We start from the raw sequence: 15,015 nt of genomic DNA, 5'->3' as shown, positions 1-15,015 counted from the left end.
AGAAGTGGTATCAAAAGTCAATGAGGTTTCACAATCAAGATGTGACAAAAGGCAAAGACAAAAGACTAACACTTTTTAAAACAAGGTAAACTCAATGCATAAAATCACACACACTGAGGATGTATGGATGGGGTTGTCATGAGATAATAGGACACCTTCACAATATGTAACCTACCTTAGTAAATAAAAAATTACATATTATTTCCTAAAAACTATTATCACTCTAGGGATTCATATCTTCGGCTTATAACCGAGACTAAGCCCAAATTTAATTTAAACTTTTTAATTACTGCTCAGTAAAAGTTCACTTGATCACATAAAATCCTAATAAATTCAACCAAATATCATACATTTGCCAAGCAGTTACCACGAATCCAAAAACATAAAGGTTGACGCTTCAACTCTAGCAAAGTGTAAAAAGTTGTATTGGTCACCAACCTTTCCGAAGCCTGTTGGTTTGTGGTAAAAGCCTGATCGTACAACAGAGAACTTCCCAAGGAGATATGACTGACTTTTGAAAGTCTCAACACATTGGCATGCAGACATCTTTTCTTGGTACCTCCCATCGAGTTTGGACTTTTTGAACTTAATACCTACCTGTTCTCTGCCTTTTTGTCTTGCACAGACCTCCGGTTTATTTGAAATATATATATATTTTTATTCAAATCCGTTTTTGAAATGTAATGTTCTATTTTCTAATAGTCAATACACTACTTGTTTGTACTTAGCTTCAATTTGGTGCCTTGACAAATTGGTCAATACTTTTGTCATTTCATTAAACCGGAGGTCTTATTGTGTGGTAATAAGGTAATTCTCTATCTTCAGTGATACTACTTGCTTTTGAGCTTTCTATTGGAATTTGTAGTCCATCCAATTGTTTGTTTTAAATTTTTTTGTTAAGGGCTTCGCATCACCAATTATGCTACTGAGAAAGGAAAACCCCTCTGATCTCCAGATAAAATGGGCAGAATTTTATTTCCATAGAAAGCTCAGTCTCAATATGCAAATACTCTGACGTGGCTTATACGCAAAGTCAAGAGACAAGGCTTCCAATAGTGGGATAACATGCCCTTCCGTTAATCAAAAACAACAGACAGTCGGATAAAGACGAAATATACATTTGAATGAATAATTCAAAGCTCTATTATTGGTTGGGATGTATTGCACATCAAAGGTGTTGAAGAGGACTAGATTCTGTATGTAGTGTAACCTTGTCTGTTGACTTCACAGGAGAGCCCTGGTGAACACTGTCCATGCAGCCATATCAAATAGGTGCATTGTCAGGTAGACATCAAAACACTCAGTTTCAGCTCCAATCGCTGCAGAACCAGTCCATTTTCAAGGTCATCCACCTCTTTCGATGACATTTATTTTTATCAAGAGTCATTCACCTCTTTCGATGACATTTATTTTTTATCATGTCATTGACCTGTTTTTGGCAAAAGGTATTGGAATTAGCGGATGCAATTCTAAATTGGCAAAGGTAGATGCGTTTGAAAATGTAAGAATGTATTTTCTCTCCAAGGAGTTTCCACATCCAGTGGTAAACTGTCTGGCCAGAGCTGAGATATGGAAGAGGACCTACGTGTTTGAGGGGTTTCTGCGGAGATCTCATTGGTGTAGGCCCCGATACCGTGCTTACTGCGCGCGGCTAGCTGGAAAGTATAAGTAGTGAAGGGCTTCAAGTCCTTCAGCAGGTACGTGGTGGTAGGCTCAAAGCTGATGCGTTTCTGTTGAGAAAATGGTATGTCATCAGTTCAGGACTTCAAGAAAAGGTGTACCATTGGACGTAAGATACATTTGGGACGGTATACCTGTATTTTGAATCTGAGAAACCATTTACCTCTTCCTTGTCATCCCCCTTCTTGTACAGAAGTTCATATCCCATGATTTGATTGTCTTGTCCGGTCTGAGCTGGGGCTATCCACGATAGTAGTATGCTCGTTTCGGATTTGGCTTCCCCTTTGAAGTCGGTCGGTTGAGAGGGGACTGGGAAAGCAATACAAATACACATTTGGTCCACTAAACCAATGATACTCATTGCAACGTCCACCATATTGCTGCTAAAATGTATTTGACGAGTGCTGCTGCTGGCACTACTGTGGCTATTCTTACTACTAATAACATTAGTAGTAACTTGTTATTAATACATTATTACTATTACCTGTGATTGCAACTACCTGTTATTACTATGCTATTACTGTTATTTCTCTAAACAGACACAATTTCATCATATTGGATTAGAAAATATTTTGAGGAAAACAAGTTTAAATATATTTGATTGACAGTCTAAATTATTCTCAAGAAGTATTCAAGGTCTCAAGTCTGATTTTATACTTAAGCAATAATACATGAGAGGCCATGTGTTATTAATATTTTACCATGGCTGGGACGTTGTCATAGCCACGGGGCGAAACTGAGTAGGATAGACCACCACAGTCATGATAAAAATGTCACATGGACTGCTTTTATAAAATGGGTTACCGGCATTAAAAAGCAAGAGTATTTCCCAAACCATCAGTTTTTCAACAAAACGTGTTGCTACGTTCACTAACACTGGTTGTTAAGTGCAATTTTAAGCATTCTCTGGTCGTTAGTTTTATTCGTATTGACTGCCATGTAAAGCAAAACTACCCAAGCGCTGGTTAATATTTCCAGAACTTTGCAGGTTGCTATGGCAAACAAAAATGTTTACTATGGAGGCTCATCCCCCCCTTGCTAACTAGCCAACTACACAGCTAACACAATCACTTCATACTGAAGCTGGAAAGACTGCAAACTAGCTGCATTTCGTTTTGTTTTACCTGTTTCTCTATTGACTTTTCTTTGTATATATCAATAAATATGTGGTGGATTCATGATTTCGACTGGCTGAGAAAAGCTGCCTGCCTGAATTGCAAATGTCGCAGATAATGTCTAGATACTTTTTACAGTGATCAAGTTTATAAGTTGAGACAGTGGATCTGTAAAAGTAGTAGTAGTAGTAGTAGTGCGTTGCTAGGTAACAACTTAAACGATGGCACGTTTTATGAATGTACCCTGCCATGTGTATGTTGTGTATTATATCATGGTCAGGATAGGCTCTAACAATGGGAATTCCAAACCACCCGTTGTATAATTAAGCAATAAGGCCCAAGGGGGTGTGGTATATGGCCAATATAGCACAGCTAAGGGCTGTTATTATGCACGACGCAAGACGGAGTGCCTGGATATAGCCCTTAGCCGTGGTATATTGGAAATATACCACAAAACCCCGAGGTGCCTTATTGCTATTATAAACTGGTTACCAACGTAATTAGAGCAGTAAAAATAAATGTTTTGTCATACCCGTGGTATATGGTCTGATATACCACGGCTGTCAGACAATCAGCATTCAGGGCTCGAACCACCTAGTTTATAATGTTTAATAAACTATGATCTTTGTCATTCAGAATGCAAAATGGAAATAGAAATTGATTGGCACTCAAGAGCCAAAAGAGATTTCAAATGTGTTTACAGCTCCGGTCAAAAACGAGGATACTTTTATCTGACTAAAAAGACGGAGTGAGTGAAGCTTTCCCAGAAAGACACTTGGCTGTTGATACTCTCTCCCTTGTAGAGTTAGATGATTTCTTTGTTTACTCATAACTCAAAGATTGCAGAGCTTCATCTCCTACAAGGATTTATAGCTTAACTCATATATGAGTTAACATAATTGTCAACACACATATCTTACCTCCCGTCTTGGCTATGATCTGGAGATCTGCAGAGAGAGGTCCATCACCCACGGACGTATAGGCCAGGACCTTAATGTAATAGGTCTTGTTGGGTATGAGGCCCTGAATAGTGAGGAAGTTTGATCCACGCACTATCTGCTTCTCCCACGTGTTAACATGCTGGGCAGAGTCCATGGTGTAGTACACACGGTAGCCCATAATCTGCCCGTTGGCCTCCTCTGGTTCGTCCCAGTGGATAATGGCCGTGGTGGTGCTGAGCATACGACCCCTGACCTGCCTGGGCGCTGTGCTGGGGGCCTGCTCAGCCGTCTTGGCCTCGATGCTGTCGCTGGATGGCCCGCGCCCGATGTTGTTCACCGCCACCACCCGGAACTCATAGTCCGAGTAAGGACTGAGGCCGCCCACGCTGTAGCGAGTGGTGGCCACGCCGTCGATCTCCTTGTATGTGTCCTCTGAGAACTTGGACTTGTGCTGGATGATGTAGTAGGAGACAGGCTCAGGGTTGCCTGAGTCCCACGTCAGCGTGATGCTGGTGGCCGTGCGCTCCGTCACCACGGGAATGCCGGGAGGCTTGGGCAATGCTGGAATAACAAACAGATAACATACATATGTAAGGGTTAATCAACGAGGGGCTATGCGTTCTATGGAAAATAATGAATGACGTGGAAGGTGTGTTCCACGACCTTCCCTTTTATACCATGGCTATAATTGAACACATTTGCCACTAGAAATGCGTTCATTTGCTGGTAGAAATGTGTTCAACATCCACGGAAGTAGCTAGCAAGTTCACTAGATAGCTATAGTAGTTGCCATGGTAGCAAAACAAACAGACTTGGTAGCTAAACAAACCATCAGTCCTAGCTTGCTATTATGCCCCGACGAATTGAGGCTGTTCTGAGGGCAAAAGGGGGGAGTGCAACTCAATATTAGGAAGGTGTCCTTAATGTTTTGTACACTCAGTGTATACATTTTTTACCTTGCCACATCAGTGCATTATAACTATATTTGAACTATTGATAAACAGATAAAGGCCAAAAGCCCTGGAAGCTTCCCAAGTACAACATAATACATACTTTTTTCTGCTGTTAGCCAGAGAATTCCAATGTGTATCTCTTAAATAATGTAGTGCGTTAATTTATTGCTTTAATACCTACACCAGTGACATGAGTCGAAAGATATGAGGGCGATGCATTCTCTTTATATGCCATCTAAATTGTACAATTGGGGGAAGTTCCTGGCAGCCTTGGTTATATTGTGACTAATATCTCTCTGTTATGTCTGGGAGAAACAAAGCCGTGTGTGTGCGTGTACTTCTGTGTGTTGGTGTATGTGTGTACACGAGGAGGACAATCTGGAATCTCTCTTTCCCTGGTATGCATCAGAGGAGATGATTACACTCCGATAAGTACCCTGCCTACTGAGAAGACCAAACAATACCCACCATGTTGCACGCACGCACACACACACACACACGTACACACACACACGTACAGACACACACACCACCAACAGGGATATAGAGCTCTGCCGTTTAACTCACCTGGTTGAGAGATAAGCCTTCCACTGATTCTCAATCTAGCATCTAATCCACTAAGGCTGGTGTCAACACATCCCATGCTTTAGGAACCCTCTTCCTGAGACCAATAAAACATGACAGAAAGAAGTAAACGTGCGTTACCTTTCACCGTGATCTGCGCCACCGCCTCGATGACCCCCAGAGTGGACATGGCCACGCAGGTATAGTTGTTTGACTGGCGGACGTCAGTGAGCTCCAAAACGTTTCGCCCAATGGGCATATCGTCCTCGGGCGTCAGGTCTTCGGCTCCTAGCATCCATTTGACATAGGGCATGGGGGAGCCCACCGCCACACAGGTGATGTTGACACTGCCTCCAGGCATGATCTCGTTATCCGTGGGCGGGATGGAGAACCGCGGGGGCACCCGGCGTACTGCAAAATAAAATAGGCAGCGGTAACAACTCGTACAAGCCGCACAAGGCCAAGGTTTCCATCAACGGCCGAGATAAAAACAGATTCATAAGTTACAGAAGGATAACAAAAACATTTGATTTACAATCAAACTTTCCCGAAAAGTAACTTTTATATCTATTGTAATATATTTAAAAATTGATATTTTATTTTGGGATGGTTGGATGGAGAGTAAAAAAGACAGTTTCACACACAAGTCGGTCCAGGCCTAGCATGGCTCAATGATGGGACTAGCTACAGACTAACGATCACACAAACACCATGCACAAATGATACCATCCATACAGATATAAAGAGAACAGCAAAGAGGAACTGGAGGGTCGACAGCATGCCAGAGTGAAGTGTACAAGAGAACAACTTCAATGCTGCATTCTTCCAGTTGATGTGAGGTAAATGTGCCGTGTCACATTCTCACATCACACATACTACGGCCCATTGTGGGAACACATCCAACTACGGTACATGGAATAGAGTGCCACTCTGCTTCTCAGATCAAAAAAGTGGATACACATTCCAAAATAACCATGTTCGAGTAGAAACAACAAGAAAAAACATATCCAAATTTGAAACCGATCGAAAAACAAATAGAGTGAAAAGAAACGTAAACAGCATCCATTATGAGATAAAAGGCTGGAGCCTGTCGTGGGGGCATGGGCTCTCTGTCATGCACACAAGCACATAGCTGGCTTAGAGAGGCAACCATGTTTGGGAATGGGAAGGTGAGATTGAGAGGGAAAATAAATAGTAACACAGACATACAAAAAACAGATATCAAACATGGGGAGGGCGGTTAGATTTAGGCTGGCTGGAGGGAGGTAAGATTTAGGCTGGCAGCGTTGGGTTACTGGGAAATAAACACGGCTGGCTATTATTAAGCTCGAGTTGCCAGGGAAGGACGAATGCACAGCGTCACTGGACAGATTAGGGGAAGTGCTACATTATGACAGGACAGGACAGGGAGAGGCGGAAGCAACTCAACACAAATCACAATGTGATTTCTGAGGTTTGACTAAGTTAGTTAACCACATACGATTCAAACACACCATATAGGGTAAGCATATTTAAGGGACAGGGGCTGGGGCAGGGGTAGAATTAAAAAATGTGGATGAAAAAAAAAATGTCTAGGGTGAAATGACATTAAAGGAATGAAGTCAGTGTTACTGCTTATAGTACTCAGAATGAATATAGGTCCCAATAGGCCGATCTCCTTGGATACGCAGAGGCGTAATGGTGGGAGTATTTGGGGAATGTTGTTTGCTCTTCCATGCGCCTTGGAAAGATTAATCACTCTGGTGCTTTGGCGGTGAACCTCGTGATACTAATAAAGGGTGAAACACTCCCACTGTCCCAATCACTATTAATAAAAATTAAACAAGCTCTCCAATATGGGGCACAAAAAATGAGCCTTGACTAATGTAATGGCAAGAGCCATTGGGTTTTCCCGCAGTATGTGGCCATTAATATACATTAACGTGATGTGATGTAAAACTGAGCGCTAGCTAAAATAGCATTGTTTGCTAATAGCATTGTTTGCTAACGCTACAAGCCTGCGTCTACATGTAGCATTTGCTAATGTGTTCAACCACCATCACATTTAATACAGCACATTCTGCTAAGCAGATTGTGCCTCTCCAGAGATAAGGAATCCCAGAGAACTCCTTGCATTATTAAATACAACTTTTCACTCGCTTCATATTTAATTAATATCCAATTGGATCCCGCTCCCCCAAGACATAATGTTATCATACTCATTTGAATATCATTACATTTGTCAAGTCTTGCAGCTAATGCTCCAAATACATCATTCTTTCATTATCACCTCTGTAGGAAAAATCCTTTGCAGAGGCAGCGTTCATCTCACAAGGCTAACAGCTGTGCGTTAAACCTCGCCACTGATTATAACAAAGGGGAATTTAGCTTATAGCTTTCAAAACATGTCTTTCTCTGAGACTATGATGAAGAGCAAAAGAGGGAAAATGTGCATCCAGTCTTAGCTAGGCAGGCCGCAGAGCGTGGCAGCGCTCCATTCCAGGAGCCTGTAGTGATGGAGGACACCCTTCCTGCTCCGGTGCTGCGGCTCATGTTGGCGCTGTGCTTTTTTGTGCCGCCTGCCATTGTCACGCCGTTGCCCTGAGTAACCAAGCAGGAACACTGACAAGCTAAGGACACCGAGGGGCAAGGGGTAGGGGTGGGGCTGACAGCAGAGGGGAGGGGGGGATCTCTAGCTTGAGCATAAACAGGTCACCATGCAAATACTCCACGAAGATGCAAATATTATCCCACCACCCCAAAGATGCACAGTTCCTCCCACGACATGCACCACTTTTTGGACAGTCAAGCATCGTAGCCAAGACCAAGGGCATTCTTCATGGAAAAGATTAACAGAGCAGCAGAAACAACAGTAGTAATTCAAGGCTATCGGTAATATAAATGATAATGAACCAAGAAGAGAACAAAACGAGAAAGAAAAATTGATTTGATTTGTATTCTTGAGAATTGTGTTTTTTGACGGTTGCAATAAATGAGTTTCTTTAGTTTGAGTTTTGTATAAAAGTAAAAACACACCAACCTTCTCGCAGCTCTGAGGGATGTAGGGGGTTTGATGCAGAACACAATGAAATGAGGAAAGGAGAAGAAAACAAGGGAAATATAGAGAGAGTAAAAAGTCCATGTTCAAGGTTTTCAAACTGCACATGGGGACAGGGAGTCCGCTAGATTTCCCTCACACCCTGGTTTAGAGGCAGAGGTCCTATAGCACCAACTTCAAATGTTAAGCATTTTGAGGGCTGAAATAATTTGCTATGTTTAGCATATCATATAATCCTGTCCCAGTCATGTGGTTGGCTTATATCGAGTGCTAACAATGAACATATCTGTGCTATACAGTTGAAGTCGGAAGTTTATATACACTTAGGTAGGAGTCATTAAAACTCGTTTTTCAACTACCAAATTTCTTGTTAACAAACTATAGTTTTGGCAAGTCGGATAGGACATCTATTTTGTGCATGACACAAGTAATTTTTCCAACAATTCTTTACAGAAAGATTATTTCACTTATAATTCACTGTATCACAATTCCAGTGGGTCAGAAGTTTACATACACTAAGTTGACTGTGCCTTTAAACAGCTTGGAAAATTCCAGAAAATGATGTCATGGCTTTAGAAGCTTCTGATAGGCTAATTGACATCATTTGAGTCAATTGGAGATGCACCTGTGGATGTATTTCCAGGCCTACCTTCAAACTCAGTGCCTCTTTGCTTGACATCATGGGAAAATCTAAAGAAATCAGCCAAGACCTCAGAAAAAAAATTGTAGACCTCCACAAGTCTGGTTCATCCTTGGGAGCAATTTCCAAACGCTTGAAGGTACCACGTTCATCTGTACAAACAATAGTACGCAAGGATAAACACCATGGGACCACGCAGCCGTCATACCGCTCAGGAAGGAGACGCGTTCTGTCTCCTAGAGATGAACGTACTTTGGTGCGAAAAGTACAATTCAATCCCAGAACAACAGCAAAGGACCTTGTGAAGATGCTGGTAGGAAACAGGTACAAAAGTATCTATATCCACAGTAAAACGAGTCCTATATCGACATAACCTGAAAGGCCGCTCAGCAAGGAAGAAGCCACTGCTCCAAAACCGCCATAAAAAAGCCAGACTACGGTTTGCAACTAAACATGGGGACAAAGATCATACATCTGGTCTGATGAAACAAAAATAGAACTGTTTGGCCATAATGACCATTGTTATGTTTGGAGGAAAAAGGGGGACGCTTGCAAGCCGAAGAACACCATCCCAACCGTGAAGCACGGGGGTGGCAACATCATGCTGTGGGGGTGCTTTGCTGCAGGAGGGACTGGTGCACATCACAAAATAGATGGCATCATGAGGAAGGAAAATTATGTGGATATATTGAAGCAACATCTCAAGACATCAGTCAGGAAGTTAAAGCTTGGTCGCAAATGGGTCTTCCAAAGTTGTGGCAAAATGGCTTAAGGACAACAAAGTCAAGGTATTGGAGTGGCTATCACAAAGCCCTGACCTCAATCCTTTAGAAAATGTGTGGGCAGAACTGAAAAATAGTGTACGAGCAAGGAGGCCTACAAACCTGACTCAGTTACACCAGCTCTGTCAGGAGGAATGGACCAAAATTCACCCAACTTATTGTGGGAAGCTTGTGGAAGGCTACCCCAAACGTTTGACCCAAGTGAAACAATTGAAAGGCAATGCTACCAAATACTAATTGAGTGTATGTAAACTTCTGACCCACTGGGAATGTGATGAAGAAAAAAAGCTGAAATAAATCATTCTCTCTACTATTATTCTGACATTTCACATTCTTAAAATAAAGTGGTAATCCTAACTGACCTAAAACAGGGAATTTTTACTAGGATTAAATGTCAGGAATTGTGAAAAACTGAGTTTAAATGTATTTGGCTAAGGTGTATGTAAACTTCCGACTTCAACTGTACGTAGGTTGGGTTTTACATACAAATGTTCTGCATGTTGAAAATATGAGCAATACAAAAAGTCATAATATGATATCCAGAAAGACATCACTGTGCATTTATTTGGTCAATATCCACTTTCAGTTTGTTCCACACAATAAAATATGAATTAGTTCATCTTTTTTCAGCATTCTAAGTATTGTCATTGACTGTGTTTTAAATTGATGATCTGTGATGACACTGCAAACCACAAGACTCAGACAGAATCATAGATCTTAGTTTTTAAAGAAAAATAGCTACAGCTGTCAATTAAAATATTCATACTAAATTAATGAAAAACTATTTCATTTAAAATGAAAAAATTATATCCATTGCTGTTTAACAACTGATCTTTATGAAAAGGTAGCAATGGACATGGCATCACATAAGACCTTCATTTTTTCAGTAGAGCATTTACAAAAAACACACAATAACATTTATTCCACTGGACTTTAACTATGTAATGTGACTTCACATAGAAAGTGACAGGCCGAACCTCAGGACAGTTCATGACAATTGGAACAAACATTTGTGATAGCTCAAGAATGTGTTGTGAAAGCCACAATACACAATGTTACCTATCAATTAATTATCACTTTTAAGAAAAACTGGAAATAAATGTATGTGCTGATGCTATCAACACTAAATCATAGACATTAAAGTTGTTGTAATTGTCAACACGTCGTTAAAATTAATTATTTAATGATAACTACATACAAATACTATTTAATATAATCTCAGCACTTTTAAAACTGTATTGACAAAGAGAGATGAGAGTTAAAGGTGTCCTTCCAATGTTGCTCAAAAGAGAAGAAGAGAAATCAGATCAGAGAGGATCTGCTACTATGAATAGATGGGATTGTCAACCCATTTCCCCTCAAGGTACATTTAGGAGTAAAAGTCAATTAGTAGGTTAAACACACCAAGCAGTCAAGTCATTGGAGTTAGACTTAGGGAAAAGAACAGAAAAACACAAAACAGAACACACAGGTTCAAATCAGTGCAGGTAGGTCTAATAGAACAAAACAGCCATACTTACAAGTACCTCATTGGACATGGACCTCTGGACTGGATCCGTAACTCCAGTACCCAGAATTACCCAGTTTCGACACCCATCTCACCAATTGTATTATAATATACCATACCATAATATACCACTTAAATGTTTTCTTCCAAAGGTGAATACCGTTTTTGTTTGATTGTTGCTTTCCTACCTCTAACGTATAGATTGGCGGGGGCAGAATAGCGGGTTCCATCGTTGTTAGTGGCGATGCACTCGTACTTCCCCTGGTCGGACTCTTCGCTCTGCTCAATCTGGAGGGCCCCTGCGTGGGAACAGAAAATAGGTGCCGGACACCATTGGTTAAGTGTCTGCCATATTGAATTGAGTTGACAATCATTAAAAAACTTGCTTGTTGTAAAACTGCTCAGGGGCCAACATGTCATTGGGGCCCCCTCACTCCTAGACTTGCTCTTTTAGACTGCTCAGGGGCCAACATGTCATTGTGGCCCCCTCACTCCTAGACTTGCTCTTTTTTTTAATCGATGAGGGTACAGAGTAAAATCGGCAACCGTTGTAACTAGCGTAGAGGGATTTTTTGTATCTGTAGGGATCATTTGCACAGAGGATAGTTCACTTTACCATTGACCAACACAACCATATTTGTTGAGCAAATAGGCATTCTTCTTGTAACTTGACAGATTTTCCCCTAACATTCCCCTAGTCTGATGTATTAAATATGAGACATCTTTATTACGTATATTCTGTCATTATTAGCAAAATACATTTGTATTATAGTAATCATGGATAGTTGCAGTCAGATTGCTATACTGTCAGGCCTACAGAAATCTTAGGGGAAAGAATGTACATTTAACAACCATGGAAAAATATTTAATATTTACCTCATTATTGACATCAGGGGATACAAACAAACCTACATACATGTTGCAGGGTCTAAAAAGGCACTCAACTTTAAGGCCAGTGTTAAAATATGTCATAGCATAGCTCGACTTTGAGGGATAGGGGCAAGCCCTGCAATGTACAACATTTCACTGGACTGTCAATATGGGGGATGAGTGACACTGCTTCAAGGAAGCATGGATCAAACAAAAGAGGTTTACAGTATACAAAAGTAGCATAACAAGGGAGGACAATTAAAACAATAAATTTGGGTATGAATTTTAGCATATTCAATCACAGATCCAATATCAATCAAATGATTTAGGACTTCACCCAGTCAAAGTCGGTTAGAAAAATGCTGCACTTACAAAAAACGGGGGGGGAAAAATGCCGCTGAGATATGTTAAAAAAATACTCATCATAATATTGTATTACCAATATATCACCCTCTGTCACAAAATGTTTGACATGCAGATGTTTTCCAAAGAGCAAGAAATGTATGTCGGCACAACTTACAACCTTTTGACAACCCTTAGCTGAAAAATAAAATGCAATTGTATTAGAAGACAAAATTCAAAATGATGGCCTTGAGCCAACAAGAAGGCAACCAACCACTGACTGCGTTAGCTTGTGAAAGCTACAAAAGACACCCATAAAAATCCACCAATGGGATTCGCAGTGTGGTGTCATATGACCAGAGGGAAAATGGCTTATGCATCAATCACTCTCCAACTCCCAAACGGCAAAAATTGACCTGCCAGGTCCTCGCCAGACTCAACTGTTTGCCTTCCCCAAACCTTGAAGAATAAAAAAAACGTCAAAAAGCAAAATAGCCTTAAAACCCAAGAAAAGTAAGAAAAATAGGTGAAAGAGAAAAAAGCACCCGGAGAAACTTTATCAAAAAAGTAGTTGTTTGGGCTTTTTTAAACTTTATTTTTTTACAGAAGGTACAGGAGAGGAAAGCAAATAGAATAAATAAAAAAATAGACTTGCAAAGACAGAAAGAGTTCTTTGGGAGAAAAAAGCAGAGGAAAGCCAATGTTGTCTTCAGCATGCCTGCGTGATTCCACAGCATCTGTGCATAATTTTAGTGCTGAACAAGAGCAGCTAGGGGGAAAAATGTTTGGTTGTTTTAGTTGGACAAAAAGAGGGACACATGAGTCGCTATGGCCAAAAATTAAACCAAAAAATGAAATACAAATTTGAGTTCGAAAAAAATAAGTTGTCATTGGATATGCTTCTTTGAGCCGGAGCAAGCATATCACAACTGAGTTTTTTGAAAAAGGCTCTACAAATCAAAATTCAAAGGAGGAAGTAAAGTATAGACAAAAAAATGGAGATTGGATGAAGTCAACAGAACAGGACAAATAAAAAGGAAAGTCGATCATGGGAATGAAATGGGATTCGGAGTCGGGAAACAGGACAAAAATGGAGGCGGACGGGCGGATGGATGGGACGACAGCAAGAATGAAGTTGCTTTGTTCATTCTGTGAACGTCAGTTCAGCACTCTTACCTCTTATTGGTGTACCACCTGGGTGGATAATATGAATGCAAATAAGATTAGAAAGAAGAAGCATTAGTACGAGAAGATAGAGTCTTGGGGCTTTGGAAGAAGAATCAAATTAGACTTATCAGAGTACGTAAATAATGAGTACTAGAGGAAAGAGAAAGGAGAAAGAGAGAGAGAGATAGAAAGAGAGAGAACTCTACTCTATTGGTAAAAAAAGACAGGATTCATCATAGGAAGGTATCATAGGTCAGAGAAGGTCAGAGAACTTTGTGCAGTGGTGTGCCACAGGGGAGCAGCCATTTTGGAAGTGGCATGGCTTCTGAAGACCATCTACTGAAGGGAAGGCTTGGAGGCATTTGAATATGAGAGGGAAGAGACTCATTTAATAGACTTGGAACCCTTTAGCTTGACCTCCTAGTAATCGTTAAACATCTGCTTAAATCTCTATAATGCTAGTAGGCTATACAGGATTGAGTGAGTGAGTGAGTAAGTGAGTAGGTAGGTGGGTGAGTGGGTGAGGTATTGAGTGAGAGGATACCATACAGTGAGGCTAGATAGGTAGGTTATATTACAAAGGTGGTGGATATGGCATATACTGGGCTTAAGCTGGGTGAAATGTGTGTGCTCTGGAAAATGTGCCTATATGGCTTATAGGAAAACTATTATTATATTATTATTTTTTTTTATTTTTTGGGGGGGGGGGGGGGGGGGTGGAGTATATGTGTGCCACTAGGGTTATCTGTGTGTCTACACTAACTGTTAGTAAAATGCATGCCATGCATTTTATTAATAGTTATAACATGAAGAAAAATTAGTGGGGAGTGAAGTGTGCTTCAGAATTAAGCACTTACCAAATGACTCTGTAGATTTAAATACGGAGAGAAGAAAGACAGCATAAAAATATGATTATATTCCTTAGGTTTAGTTACATTTTTTTTTTTGTCAGAGTTAAAGCTTTATCAACTCTACGTCACAGGAGAATGAAAGTCGCACATAAAAAAAAGTGTTAATTTACAGTTTCTGTTGACAACAACAAGGCAAAGGAGGGTTAACAAGACAATTTAACAAAGGACAGCTGTGGAATCTGGGAAGACAGGTGGTCAAACATAGAAGACTAAGTGTACCAGAAGTAGTGCAAAATCTTAAACAGCTTGCTATTAGCAAATATTGCTAGCCAAACTACGAGTTAAGTAACGATAAGCATATATCTGATGGATTCTGAATTTCTAATGCTATACAGTATCAAAAGGAAACTTTGAATATTCAGGGAATCAGGATGAGGAAGTATTGGGAATAAGCCACAGGCATTGGGAAGCGAAAGCTGGAGTCTACGTGGAAAAGCAGTGAGTATATCCAGAGAGAGTCAAGGGACTGGGAAAGCTAGACACAAGTCTCACACACTACTGTGGCT

The 15,015-nt window shown here is 40.6% G+C and overlaps 1 protein-coding gene across 5 annotated transcripts in view; it reads right to left on the bottom strand.

Annotated features, from left to right (window-relative positions):
* The window catches only part of LOC311132985 (receptor-type tyrosine-protein phosphatase delta-like), a 121,560-nt gene that overhangs the window by 67,312 nt on the left and 39,233 nt on the right, over positions 1–15,015 (bottom strand). For all 5 annotated transcript variants that reach the window (XM_084166390.1, XM_084166393.1, XM_084166391.1 and 2 more), the window contains exons 4-8: positions 11,408–11,518; positions 5,395–5,664; positions 3,716–4,297; positions 1,844–1,989; positions 1,586–1,730 (exon numbers count right to left, since the gene is read on the bottom strand). In XM_084166390.1, coding sequence (XP_084022516.1) covers positions 1,586–1,730; positions 1,844–1,989; positions 3,716–4,297; positions 5,395–5,664; positions 11,408–11,518 — 1,254 coding nt within the window. The remainder of the gene's footprint in view (positions 1–1,585; positions 1,731–1,843; positions 1,990–3,715; positions 4,298–5,394; positions 5,665–11,407; positions 11,519–15,015) is intronic.

Source organism: Coregonus lavaretus (assembly GCF_964263955.1).
Source record: "Coregonus lavaretus genome assembly, chromosome: 7".
Classification (NCBI taxonomy): Eukaryota; Metazoa; Chordata; class Actinopteri; order Salmoniformes; family Salmonidae; genus Coregonus; species Coregonus lavaretus.
Note: the sequence above shows the minus strand (reverse complement) of the source record. Positions and strands in the feature narration are given on the sequence as shown.